The sequence below is a fragment of the Colobus angolensis genome, unplaced genomic scaffold, assembly GCF_000951035.1.
Source record: "Colobus angolensis palliatus isolate OR3802 unplaced genomic scaffold, Cang.pa_1.0 Scaffold96, whole genome shotgun sequence".
NCBI classification, from domain to species: Eukaryota; Metazoa; Chordata; class Mammalia; order Primates; family Cercopithecidae; genus Colobus; species Colobus angolensis.
Window position 1 is genome coordinate 2,480,986 of NW_012123598.1, and position 13,667 is coordinate 2,494,652.

Below are 13,667 nucleotides of genomic sequence, written 5' to 3' on the forward strand. Positions count from 1 at the left end.
GTGGGGGGCTGGGTCGGGCTGGGACTGCTTGGGTTGGGGGCTGGGTCGGGGCTGGGCATCCCTGGGTCCAGTCCTGGCTTCTAGCCGTGGCCTTCACTCTTGCCAGGTCTGCGGGAGGCCCTCGGAAAGGCTACATGGGCCACCTGACGAGAATGGCCAACGCCCTGGTGCAGAGCACAGAGAAGGGGCCCAATGCAGAGCAGCTGGGACAGCTGCTGAAGGGTGAGGGTCCCCAGGCCAGCCTGAGGGTTACGTGGGGGGCTTGAAGCCAGGGGATGCCTCATGTCTTCACCCCTCTCACCTAAGCAGAGCTGCCCAGCGAGCAGCAGGAGCAGTGGGAAGCCTTTGTATCAGGGCCCCTGGCGGAGACCAACAAGAAGAACATGGTGGACCTGGTGAGGCCCGGATTCTCCTACCGCTTCTCTCTCTTGGGCCAGTCTTAGCCTCCCCGTCCTCGTAGCTGCCTGCCCACCCTCGTCTGGGGGTCCAGCAGGCCCTGACGCCCCGTCCTCTCCCCAGGTGAACACCCACCACCTGCACTCCTCCAGTGACGACGAGGACGACCGGCTCAAGGAGCTCAACTTCCCTGAGGAGGCCGTGCTGCAGCAGGTGGGCCTGGGGCTGTGCGGAGCTGTGCGGGGCTGTGCTGGAGTGGGGTCCCGTCCAGCTCCCTCCAGCCCCAACCTCCGCACCCCCACAGGCCTTCATGGACTTCCAGATGCAGCGCATGACCTCCACCTTTATTGACCACTTTGGCTTCAATGATGAGGAGTTTGGGGAGCAGGAGGAGAGTGTGAAGTGAGTGTCTCCTGCGCAGGGTCAGAGCGCTGTCCTGCCTCTGCAGCAGCAAGCGCGCCTACTTGTGTCTGTCCCCCACACCCACCTGCATGCCCTGCGGGGCTCAGCCTGCAGCTATGGCCGCTTCTGGGCACACGTTGGCCATGGCCTTGTGTGCGTGTCTGCAGCCTCGTGTGTCTGCCTCCTCTTACATGAGTTCCGGCTCTGCAGTCTCTTCTCTCCGAGGGGCAGGCCATGAGGGTGGGGCACAAACACCTTCTGTGCTGGGGACACAGAGCAGGTCCCTCCCACTCCTGGAACTAGCCTTAGGGGTCCCAGGCAGGAGGGGCTCAGGGTAGTGGGGACCAGCAGGTCCTGGCACAGGGACTGTGAGGCAAAACTGTGCCTGCCTGAATGCCCTCTGGGTCACGAGTCCGCCAGACACGAGGGTCCAGTTCTCCCCTCCACAGGCCTTGGGGTGACCAAACATTTTTTTCCAATTACCAATTCTGCTTGTTTTGATTTATGGGGCAACATCTTAATGTCAGTCACCTCTGGGTGTTGTAATCATGAACTTTTCTGAGTTTCTTGCCACAAGCGTGTGTTGCTTCTAGAGTCAGAAAAAAGTGACCGGACGGAGTGCCTCATGCCTGTAATCCCAGTACTTTGGGAGGCTGAGGCAGGCGGATCACCTGAGGTCAGGAGTTCGAGACCATCCTGGCCAACATGGTGAAACCCCGTCTCTACAAAAAATACAAAAATTAGCCAGGCGTGGTGGCATGTGCCTGTAGTCCTAGCTACTTGGGAGGTTGAGTTAGGACAATCGCTTGAACCCGGGAAGCGGAGGTTGCAGTGAGCTGAGATTGTGCCACTGCACTTCAGCCTGGGCAACAGAGCAAGACTCCATCTCTCCACAATAAGCTCATATACGGCCAGGGAGACTGAGTCCCCAGGACATAGCCCATTAGTGTGTGGGAGCTGGATGGCTGCCTATGGCTGCCCCGGGGTTCCTGTACAGCACAGCGTGGGGGGCACTACGATGAAGGATAGTCAGCTGTGCCTCACTTAGTCCACAGCTGGACAGAGGTCCTCTCAGATGCAGACATAAGACCCCCATGTGTGCTGCTTCCATGCCCAGCGTGGAGACTTGCAGAGCGTTGGTCTTTGTGGGTCAGTGGCCTGTGCTGAGACCCCTGGAGAAGATGCTCAAGTGAAAACTGGGCTGGGCACAGTGGCTCACATCTTAATCCCAGCACTTAGGGAGGCCAAAGCAGGAGGATCGCTTGAGTTCAGGAATTTCAGCCCAGCCTGGGCAATGTTGTGAGACCATCTCTGCTTTTTTAATTAAAAAAAAAAAAACAAAAAAAACCATCCTGGCATGAGGGTGAAGGGACTGACTGGTAGATGGCATTAGTATCACCAGCTGCCCTTTTGGGATGAAACTATTAGCACTTCCTCCACCAAGAAAATTCCAGAGAGGTTAAAAAGTTAAGCGAACAAAACCAAACCTAGGAAGAGTTCCGGAATGGAAAGTGGATGACTGGTTTGATCACCTCAGGGCTGAAGATGCTGCCCTGCAGAGCTCCTGTGGCAGGAGAAGCCAGGTCAGCTGAGGCTGCCAGTGCCACGGGGACATGGGCTGCCCCGCCCTAGATCCCCTGTGTGCCCAGCGTGATCTCTGCTCTGCTGCTTCTCAGTGTCGAGGAGGTACTAAGGACACTTGCCTTGGAAGGTGGTTGGGAGAATGAAGTGCGTGAGTGGTGTCTGTCACATGCTTAGTGTCCCTTATTAATAATTAACTGCCCTTTATCCATTGATCTTTGTGGCACAATTTTTCATGAATTTGAGACAAATGATCCCTTGAAGTGTCCCTAACACGTAGGACAGAATGTGGACCCTCATGTTGAGGGAGGTGGGGTCCTGGCAGGCTCAGTTCAAGTTCTGATGTGATTCTTTTGCCCATAACTTAGAATTTCAGCCACAGACTGTAGACATCTTGAGGTTAGGGGATGTGCTTTACTGGGCTGTAGCCTCAGACGCTGCTTGTGCCTGGCTGGTGTGAGTGTTAGCCTCCTACAGATGCCCCAAGGATGGGGACAAGGGCATGGGTCTGAATCCCTCTCTGGCACCTGTCCTTGGAGAAGCCTGAGGAGAGTCACTTAACATTTCTGAGCCCCATTTTCTCACTTCTAGAGCCAAGGGAAACAGTTTACCTCAATGAGTGGTTTTAAGGATTTAAAGTGATCATCTATGTGAGATATTGATATTCATGTATATATTGCCCCTTAGGACCAGTGGCTTGGGTTGTGCGTGAATTTGCAGATACTGACTCTGCAGGTAGTGAGGGTCAGCTCTACGCTGAGTGAAGAAAGGAATGTGGCCTTGTCCTGTGCTGCCCCCACCCCCAGGTGTACCCTCTCACCATGCCTCGCCTTCTCTCCTAGTGCACCTTTTGACAAGACAGCCAACATCACCTTCTCCCTCAACGCCGACGATGACAACGTGAGTACTGCCCCGTCCCCTGGTTGTGGCGGGTGGAGGGACGATGACAATGTGAGTGCTGCCCCGTCCCCTGGTTGTGGCGGGTGGAGGGTGTGGGACTGTGTGCAGTGTGGTCCGTCCTCCTACCCTGTGCCCTGCAGCCCAACGCCAACCTACTTGAGATATGCTACAAGGACCGCATCCAGCAGTTTGATGATGAGGAGGAAGAGGAGGACGAGGAAGAGGCCCAGGGCTCAGGGGAGTCTGATGGAGAAGATGGCGCCTGGCAGGACAGCCAGTTGGCCAGGGGGGCCCGTCTGAGCCAGCCCCCTGGTATCCGGTAAGTCCCCCTCCAGTTTCCCTTCTCCAAGCTTCTGCCACACAGCAGGGCCAAGGGGTCTGCCAACACATTTGGACTGAGGCTGAAGTGAATGAAAAAAATAAGGAAGCTGCATTGGTGTGTGTATTAGTTGGGGGCACTTCCACTTCTGTGGTGGTATAAATCTAATTCAAGGCCAAGCATGGTGGGCTCATGTAATCCGTGAGTGCCTATAATCCCAGCACTTTGGGAAGCCAGGGCAGATGGATTGCTTGAGCTCAGGAGTTTGAGACCAGCCTTGGGCAACATAGGGAGATCCTGTCTCTACAAAAATGAAAGTTAGATGGGCATGGTGGTGTGCACCTGTAGTACTGGCTACTCAGGAGATTGAGGTGGGAGGATGGCTTGAGCCAGGGAGGCAGAGGTTGCAGTGAGCCGAGATCATACCACTGCACTCCAGTCTGGGCAACAGAGCCAGACCTGTCTCAAAAAAAAAGGGTTAGATGATGCATTAAGAAATCAACAAATTAACCAGGCACAGTGGCTCAAGCTTGTAATCCCAGCACTTTGGGAGGAGGCCAAGGTGGATGTATTGCTTGAGCTCAGGAGTTTGAGACCTAGCCTGTGCAATATGGCAAAACCCTGTGTCTACAAAAAAATACAAAAATCACCTGGATTGGTGACATGCACCTGTAGTCCCAGCTACTTGAGAGGCTGAGGTGGAAGGATCGCTTTAGCCTGGGAGATTGCAGTGAGTTGAGATCGCACCACTACACTCTAGTCTGGGTGACAGAGTAAGACCTGGTCTCAAAAAAAAAAAAAAAAAAAAAGAATCAACAAATTAAAAGAAATCTAATTCAAATGAGTTTAAGTTATAAAAAGAAAGCGATAATCTCTGTGGCTGAAAAAATAGGCAGGTCCTTGAGATATGGCTTGGTCTGTGTGCGTCTCTCTCTCTCCCCACCTCCCCCCTCCTTCCTTCATCCCTTAACTTCAATTCCTCTTGTTAGCTCTCATGCATGTTTTCCTAGAAAGGGGGATAAGATGGTCCCAGGCAGCTTCTCTTTCCTCTAATTCCAGTAAAATGAGAGCTGATGATGTCCCTCTCCAGTGAGGCTGTGAACAGTTTGTAGTGCAAATGTTACATTGTTTGTTTTTTTTCTCTTATTATGGCCGGCCCCAGAATTGCTGTGATGAAATGGGTTCATGCCATGTAGATTTGAGAGCGTGAACACTAAGTCACCATCTGCAACTGAGGTTTTGCCTTATGACTTTTGATTTGGTAATTAGGCTGTTTTCACTTTTTATTGACATGTAACGTGAGTATAGACGACTGTGCAGATCCTAAGTGTGTGGCCAATGGACATCCTTCCTTAGTGCCCAGACCCAGGAGGAGGACCTTCCCAGTACCCACATCCCCTCTGCTAGCCAGTATCCTCCCTCCTGAGGGTAAAGTTGTCCTGGTTTCTAACCCTGTAGATGAGTTTTGTCTCTGTTTTCACTTGATACAGCATACAGCGCTTCCTTTTGTGTCTGACCTCTTTTGCTCAGCACTCCACTTGTGAGCTCCTTCCCTATTGTGTGTTTGGGCACCCCTTGCTGTCATGTAGTGGGGCCGTGCTATACGTGATGAGCTTGAATTGCTTGTTCTGCAGTTGACAGGCCTTTGGGCAGGTTCCTGTTGCTCACTGCTGTGAGTGCAGCTGCTATGAATACTCTTGAACATGTTGTTGGTACACAAGTGTGTCATTGCCAAATCCAGCATCTTGACTTAGCCCTTTGTTTTCTTCTAAGAGTTTTATAGCATTTTTCTATGGTTTTCGATTCATTTTGAGCTAAATTTTGTATATGGTGTGAGGTGGGGGTTCAGTCCAGCTTCATCCCTTTACATGTAGATAACCATTTTTCCCTGCACCAGTTGTTGAAGACACTGTCTTTTCTCCACTGAATCATCTTGGCACCTGTGTAAAAAAGAAATATTTGACCATATGTGTGAGAGTTTGTTTCTTCCCCCTCTGTTCTGTTCCATCAGTCTGTTTGTCTTTATCCAGTACCACACTGCCCTGGTTGCTGTTGCTTTATAGTAAGTTTTGAAAATGGGAGGTTTCTTGGGCATGGTGGCTCGCACCTGTAATCCCAGCACTCTGGGAGGCCAATCAGATGGATCACCTGAGGTCAGGAGTTCGAGACCAGCCTGGCCAACATGGCAAAACCCTGTCTCTACTAAAAATACAAAAATTAGCCAGGTGTGGTGGTGGGTTCCTGTATGTAATCCCAGCTACTCAGGATGCTGAGGCAGGAATATTGCTTGAACCTGGGAGGCAGAGGTTGCAGTGAGCTGAGACTGCACCATTGCACTCCAGCCTGGGTGACAAGAATGAAACTCCCATCTCACAAAAAGAAGAAAATGGAAGGTTTTAGTCTACCAGCCTTGTTCTTCTTTTTCAAGATTGTTTTGACCTATTTGGGATTTCTTGAGATTCCATATGAATTTTAGGATCAGCTTATTAATTTCAAAGAAGAAGCCAGTTCTTAAAGGGTTCTTCTAATGCGTGAACATGGGTGTCTGTTTATGTAGGTCTTAAAATTTCTTTCAACAGTGTTTCGTAGGTTTTAGAGTATGAGGTTTGTATTTCTTTTAAGTTTATTCCTGTTTTCTTCTTTCTGATACTATTGTAAATGGAATTTTCTTGAAATTGTTTTCAGATTGTTACAAGTGTATGAAAATACAATAGATTTTTGTATGTTGATCTTTTATCCTGCAACCTTGCTGAACTATTTTATGAATTCTTAAAGTTGTAGTGGATTCCTTAGGATTTTCTATGTACAGAATCATGTCATTTTCCTTCCTTTCAAATCTGGATGCTTTTAATTTCCTTTTCTTGCCTGGTTGCCCTGGCTAGCCTCCAGTACAATGTTGAACAAAAGTGGCAAGAACAGGCATCCTTGTTTTGTTCCTGATCTTAGGGGAAGCATTCAGCCTTTCCCCATTTAGTTGTGGGGTTTGATAGATGCCTTATATTAGGTTGAGGAGCTTCCTTTATACTCCTTGGTCGTTGAGTATTTTAGTTTACTTTTAACTATATACAGATATATTACTTTCCAGTTAAAGTAGTCAGTTACTCTGTTAAGACAAAAATATTTAGTCAGCATTTTAGACATAGTATATAGTCCCATACTGCATCTTTGGGTCAACAATGGACCATATATATGACAGTGGTCCTGCAAGATTATAATGCTCTTATTTTTACTGTATCTTTCCTATGTTTAAATACACAGACATTTACCATTGTGTTATAATTGCCTATAGTATTCAGTACCGTAACATGCTGTACAGGTCTATAGTCTAGGAGCAATAGGGCTATACCATAGAGCCTAGGTGTGTAGTAGGCTCTCCCATCCAGGTGTGTGTAAGTGCACTCTAGAATGTTCACACAATAGTAAAATCTCCTAATGCTGCATTTTTCAGAACGTACTCTCCCTGTTAAAGCTTAGTTTTAGTGTGACTTTGCTTACCCCTTTCCTGGTTGATCAGCACATAGATTGCTTGGATTTTCTTCATGTTCACAGGTGTGTGTTAGTCAACATTCAGCCAGTATTTTTGGAGCAGCTATGGGTGCCTGGTAGTTTCTCAGGGCTGAGGATACAGCAGTGGCAAAAGTCAGCCATCTCTGCCTTCTTGGAGTTTCTAGTTGGAGGGAGAGAGTAGTGTGAAGCCTTCTGTCCAGAGGGTGGGTCTGCTGGTGGGAAGGCCTGTCACTGTGATGACAGTGTGTGGTGACAGCTGGGAGGTGACTTGAGAGCGGGTGAGTGGGTCTGTCTGCTCTGGCTGCCATGGCTGAGTCTCAGCCCACTTCCCCAGGGCCTACCCTGCATGGATGATTGGGGACGAATGGTCTCCTTACGGCTTCATTCTGTCCCTGCCCGCTTGTGTTCTCACCTTTGGCTCAGAACTCCCTCTCCCAGCCTCTCCTGGTGTCATCACACCCCAAATTCCCTGAACCCTTCTGTGACCTGCCGGTCATCCCAGCCCACTCTCCTTGGGCTGACCCTGGGCTGCAGGGAACGGGATGGGTGTCGGCTGGTCTGTCCCACACAGCTAGCTGACGAGGCGGTTTCTGGGGCAGGAGTGGAGGCAGCACAGACAGTGAGGATGAAGAAGAGGAGGACGAGGAGGAGGAGGAAGACGAGGAGGGCATTGGCTGTGCAGCCCGTGGAGGGGCCACCCCCATGTCCTACCCCAGCCCTGGCCCTCAGCCTCCAGGTGAATGAATGGGCGGTGTGGTCAGGTGTACACAGGGCTGTCTGACTGCTACCGAGTTCACCCTCTATGCCGCTCCCCCAACTCCATCCCAGGCCCCAGCTGGACAGCCACCTTTGACCCAGTGCCTACAGATGCCCCGACCAGTCCCCGTGTCTCCAGGGAGGAAGAGCTGCACACTGGGCCTCCAGCCCTACAGGGACCCCTCAGTGTATCCCAGGACCTCCCCACCGAGAACCTGGTCAGCCCTCCTGCCCGTGATGCCCTGCAGCTCAGGTGAGAACCAGATGGGACGGGCTGGAATGGCGCTGGTATCCCGAGACCAGGAGGTGGCCATGGGGTCCCAGTCCTCTCATAGGCTCGAGTGCTAACCCTAGCTGCCCCCTTGGGCTGCGTCTCATCTACCAGGTCTCAGGACCCCACACCCCCCTCAGCACCTCAGGAAGCCACAGAAGGCAGCAAAGTCATAGAACCCTCAGGTGAGCCCCTCTTTGCCCTGCCCACCTGTGGCCCTGGGCAGAGAGAGCAGCCTGGCCAGCTCTGAGCTTGCTGGGAGGCTGCAGCTGAGATCTCTCATCCCCCACAGCCCCCTGCCAGGCCTTGGTTAGCATCGGGGACCTTCAGGCCACCTTCCACGGGATCCGTTCTGCCCCCAACTCCTCGGACAGGTGAGCAGCGAGGTGGGGCTTGCTAAGGTGAGGGGCCAGGTATCAGGAGAAGTCTTTTCTCCTCTGCGGTGAGGTGGGCTCTGGGTTCATCTTGTCCCTGAGCTGCTCCAGGTCTCCTTTGCAGGACCCCCAGGCCTAGCCTCATGTTGTGCCCTGGCCCCCTGCACTCTGTAGGCTGGTTCTTCTCTTAGTAGCCTGGGATGCTTGGGGCCCTTGAGCCCCCGGGTTCGGAAAGGCTCGCTGGAGGGTGTGAAGGATTGGGAGGGTGAGAGCATGCAGAAGACCTCTTGGGGCTGTCTCAGCTGGCCTGGAGTGCCTCTTCCACAGGGACAAGAGGCAGGAAGAGGGTTGCTTGTCTTCCTGCCCAGGGCCATGCAGTCCCTCCGCTCGGAGCCAGCTGTGTCCTTGGGAGGCCCCTCCTGGTGGGGCAGGTGGCAGACACACACCCAGTGAGCCGACTTCAGTCTGGGGTGTGAGGGTGTCAGCAGGTGACAGTGGGGGCCACGCTGACAGCCGTACCTTCCTCACCCACAGTGCAACCAGAGACCCCGCTACCTCTGTCCCAGCCTCCGGGGCCCACCAGCGCCCCCAGACCACAGATGGGGAGAAGAGCCCAGAGCCCTTGGGGCTTTCCCAAAGCCAGAGGTGAGCATCAGGGCAGTGGGGCGGGGCAGAGCTGGTGGGGCAGGAAGTGACCTCTGCACATCCCCTCTCTCCCGTGACAGTGCCCAGGCCCTCACGCCTCCTCCGATACCCAATGGCTCTGCCCCGGAAGGGCCTGCATCCCCAGGCTCCCAGTGAGTGTGGCTGCAGCCTGGGGCTGGGTAGGTGGGGCTGGGCCTGCTGGACCCTCACACGACGTCTCCCTCTGTTTCCAGATAGCTGCCTGGTGCGGCAGCGGCGGCCAAATCTTCCGTCCTCCCGTGGATCTCCCAGGGTGGGGGCAGGGCGGGTCCCATGATGGCCCCCGGTGCCCTCATCACCCTGAACCCCCCACATTCTCTCCTCTGGACCCCCAGGAGGCGGGTGCCAGGGAGACAGGCCCAACCCACCCCCATTTGCACTGAGAAGAGAAGTTTTGGAGCATTGCCTCCTAGAATAAAGATAAAGAGAGTCAAATAGAGAGAATGGAGAGAGAGAGAAACGTATATTATATATTATATATAGAGAGAGGGAGGAGAGAGAGGGAGGAGAGCGAGAGAAAGTGAGGACACCGAGCTGGGCTGGTGGCTCCAAAGCACAGCCTTCCCCGTTCCGTCCCAGCGGGGGCTGGTGTTAGGGGTCCTGGGGTTGCCGCCCACGTGCCCAGCTGTCCCATGCTCCAGCGCAGATGGCCACACCCACACCCGGCCTTTCAGCTCAGGTCCACCATGGGGGACGGCCCAGCGCAGGTGGGGGTGCCAGAGGATCCCGAGTGGGGGCCGTGCCTTTGCCCAGACCCTGCACTTTCAACCAGGCCAGTCCGGCTCTGGGGAGCAGGGGCCTCCCCGGCAACACCCCTAGGGGCCTTGAGGGTCTGGGGTCCCAGCCCTGTTGCCAAGTGGCCTTGTCCCCAGCTCCCTCCTCCAGGCTGGTGTGAGTGTGCGTGCGTCCGTGCCGAGCTTCTATTTCATATTGCAAATATAAATAAAGGAAGACAGTTTATGATTCTGCTGGTCAGACCTTACGTTCTGGGATGCGGGGTGGGGAGCCTGTGTTATCCCTGCACCTCAGAGGCTGGGGGTGCTTCTGACCCAGTCTGTCCCAACACTGTGTCCTGCCGGGGGGAGCCCTGTGGCTGCAGAGGCCCCAGGCTGGGCCAGGCGCTGGCTGTGAGGGCTCCTGCCAGGCCTACCCCACCTGTGGTCAGGGCTGTGGGCAGAGAATAGAAACCACCGACAGGTGCTCACATCCCTGCTCCTGCCCTCACTTACCCCCAGTAACCAAGCCCAGCATTGAGGCCGGGCTCTGGCGCCCAGTAGGTCTGAGTCTTTCAGGTGGAAGGTGGAAATGTAGGCTGGGTGTGCAGCGAGTGGCACGGGTGAGCGGCGCAGGGAAACCAGAGCGTGTGGACCGGGCCATGAGGACAACGTCCTCACTTGGGTGGCAGTTGGCTTGGAGGTCACCTGGGGCTCACTGCGCTCACAGGAGAGGGTGCTTATTCCCCGCATTCATGGTGGTCCCTCCTCGTCACCCACTGAAGCAGTGTTTGTGGTGGAGCCCCTGAGGGCTTGGTGGGGTTGAGCAGAATGAGGAAAGGCTTCATGGAGCAGGGAGGGAGATGGCTAGGGCAGCAAGTGAAGGACGGACTCGCCTTCCCATCCCTCCAGGGGTGCTCCTGCCAGCCAGCCCCTCCCCCGCTTTCATGAAGGGGTGGCCGTTGGAATTCTGCACTCCATCTCTTCTGATTGAGCCCAGGACAAGGGGACAGGCATTTGTGGGCCTCACCCCCCCAGGCAGACAGGAGGAGGAAGCCATGTCCCAGCAGGCTAGGGCAGAGGGACCCCCGATGCCAACAGTGCTTTATCAGCGGGTGCCAGGCAAGGCCGTCCCCAGGGTGAGGACAACATCTCTCTGGGCCCTGTTATCAGTCACAGAGTCCACAGGACGCTCCTTGGGTTAACGTGTAACCATGAGCCGTCCCCTTCACCCCCTGAAGCCACTCGCTCCCAGATTAGGTCACTCTTGGGGTATCAGGCCAGCATGGACACTGGCAAAGCGGGGCAGACCCTGAAGACTCACTGCTCAGCCCAGGTGAGAGCCTTCCGAGGTGTGCCTGGGGCTGGGGGACAGGCCCCTGGAATCCCAGCAGTCGGTGGGTCTGGGAGCTGCTGTCCTTGAGTTGGTTGGGACCCTGGGAAGCTGGGTTCTGGCAGCCTGGTTCCTGAATGGGTCCAGCCTGTACAGCTGGGGTCCCAGGTAGGGGTGGGACAGGAGCTACAAGATCTCAGTCCCAAGAACGGGGGCTAGGCTGGGTTTCGGCTCAGCAACTCCCCATTCTCCAAAGCGCCCAGATGTCTACAGGTGGCTGAGCCCCTTCATCCTCTCCTGCTGCGTGTACTTCTGCCTCTGGATTCCCAAGGACCAGCCGTCCTGGATCGCTGCCCTGGTCAAGTGCCTGCCCATCCTCTGCCTGGCCGGATTCCTGTGGGTCGTGTCCCCAGGCGGGGGCTACACCCGGCTCTTCCAAGGAGCCCTCTTGTGCTCGGCAGTGGGGGACGCCTGCCTCATCTGGCCTGAAGCCTTCCTCCCTGGTGAGCGGAAGCTGCCATGATGCCTTCCGGATACCTGTGTGAGGGAGGCCCCAGCACTTGGATGGGAGCCTGGGGCGCAGAGGGCTCCTGTGAGAGCTCCGGTGGTCAAAGGCACGGTGGGGGGCGCAGCCGTGACCGAGGTAGCTCACACTCCAGTGAGGGATGGGGGCAGGCGGTGTTAGGGCAGTAGCTGGGGGTGGCAAGGGCAGTGAGGACCCGCTGGGGGTGCTGCGGTTTGAAGCAGGGTTGCTGAGGAAGGTGTCACTGAGGAAGTCACATTTGGGCAGAGCAGAAGGTGCTGTGTGCCTGTGTGGGGGAAGGGCAAGTGCAAAGGCTCCGGGACAGGGGTGTGCCAGGTGCTTGTGGCCAGGCAGGCCAGGGTGACTGGGCAGAGTGGCTGGTGAGCCGGAGGGCATGGGGCTTTGGAGGCCAAGGGAAGGTGGGGCCTCCTGGCGGTTCTGAGCAGAGCAAGGATGGACACTGCATGTGGGGAGGCCTGCAAGGAGGCTTGGCCAGGGTGGGGCCTGGTGCTTTGGGATGGCCCTTATTTTAGGCCATGAGGGGTAACCTTGGGGCCATTCCCAGGATGGGCCTTCCTCACTGGCACCCCAACCCTCTCCCACCAGGCATGGCCGCCTTCGCCACCACCCACCTTCTCTACGTCTGGGCCTTCGGCTTCTCTCCCCTGCAGCCTGGCCTGCTGCTGCTCATCATCCTGACCTCTGGCCCCTCCCTCAGCCTTGTGCTGCAGCACGTTGAGCCGGATATGGGCCTGCCTGTGGCAGCCTATGGGCTGATCCTGATGGCCATGCTGTGGCGCGGCCTGGCCCGGGGCGGGAGTGCCGGCTGGGGCGGGCTGCTCTTCACACTCTCTGATGGCGTGCTGGCCTGGGACACCTTCGTCCAGCCCCTGCCCCATGCCCGCCTGGTGGTCATGACCACCTACTATGCTGCCCAGCTCCTCATCACACTGTCGGCCCTCAGGAGCCGGATGGCCAAGACCGACTGACTAGAGAGCTTGAAGGGCCGGTATTCAGGCCCTCTCCTCTTGCAAAGACCTGGGCCTCCCAGCCCAGCCCAGCCTGAGAAATACCCTCAGCAGCGAAGCTTCCTCACGCCTGTCTGCAGGCGCCGCCGCCGCCGCCGCTTCCAGCTGAAGACGTTTGAGGACCATTTGCGGAATTCCAAGTCCACTGCTGGGTTCCAGCTGCCTTCTCCAGGTTCTGACTCCAGATCCCTGGCTCCTCAGCCAGGCCCACATGTGGCCCTCCCAGCCACCAGCCCGCCTCCGTGTTCTGTGTCGGCGCCACAGTCTGCCCGCTCCCAGCTCCTGCTCTGAATCGTTTTTCTTATCTTAGTAAAGTGGGTGTGGAACCATAGATGTTGCTGTCACCGGGGGGAGAGGCCTCGGGGGAAGATCATTGTGATTAACCATCGCGGTTAATGACAGCAAACGGTTCTAGGTCACTCTCCATGGACCAGGCCTGGTGCCCAGTGGGACCCTCCCTGGCCCTCTGGTGGGAGTGGATTTGAGGAGATAAAGTGAGGATTGTGCAGAACTGAGCCAAGAGAACTGTTTGGTCTCTGTGTTAGTTTCCTGGGGCTGCCATCACAAATTACCCTGAACCAGATGCTTTGAAACAAGATGAATGGACTCTCCTGCAGTTCTGGAGACCCAGAGTCCAAAATCAGGGTGTTTTCCTGCCCATGCTCCCTCTTAAGGCCCTAGGGAAGAATCCATCCTTGCCCTCTTGGCTTCTGGAGGCTCCCAGGAATCCCTGGCTTCCCTCGGCCTGTGGCTGTGTCTCTCCATCTTCACGTGACTGTCTTCACCTGGCAGCCTCCCTCTGTGTCTGCATCCTTCTAGGGACACAGGTCATTGGATTTAGGGCCCACCGTAAACCCAGGGTGATTCCATCTCAAGATCC

At 55.3% G+C, this 13,667-nt stretch overlaps 2 protein-coding genes across 2 annotated transcripts in view; both read left to right on the forward strand.

The window, feature by feature from the left end:
- The window catches only part of PPP6R1 (protein phosphatase 6, regulatory subunit 1), a 25,237-nt gene extending 15,930 nt beyond the window's left edge, over positions 1-9,307 (forward strand). The window contains exons 10-21 of the mRNA XM_011932587.1: positions 72-222; positions 310-395; positions 520-609; positions 701-798; positions 3,222-3,279; positions 3,420-3,598; positions 7,705-7,841; positions 7,934-8,114; positions 8,247-8,317; positions 8,425-8,506; positions 9,041-9,151; positions 9,232-9,307. Coding sequence (XP_011787977.1) covers positions 72-222; positions 310-395; positions 520-609; positions 701-798; positions 3,222-3,279; positions 3,420-3,598; positions 7,705-7,841; positions 7,934-8,114; positions 8,247-8,317; positions 8,425-8,506; positions 9,041-9,151; positions 9,232-9,307 — 1,320 coding nt within the window. The remainder of the gene's footprint in view (positions 1-71; positions 223-309; positions 396-519; positions 610-700; positions 799-3,221; positions 3,280-3,419; positions 3,599-7,704; positions 7,842-7,933; positions 8,115-8,246; positions 8,318-8,424; positions 8,507-9,040; positions 9,152-9,231) is intronic.
- Positions 9,308-10,670: 1,363 nt separating this feature from the next.
- Positions 10,671-13,302, forward strand: TMEM86B (transmembrane protein 86B). The gene is made up of 3 exons (XM_011932474.1): positions 10,671-11,239; positions 11,493-11,739; positions 12,366-13,302. The coding sequence occupies exons 1-3, from the start codon at positions 11,189-11,191 to the stop codon at positions 12,746-12,748; spliced, it is 681 nt and encodes a 226-aa protein (XP_011787864.1). The 5' UTR covers positions 10,671-11,188; the 3' UTR covers positions 12,749-13,302.
- Positions 13,303-13,667: the final 365 nt, after the last annotated feature.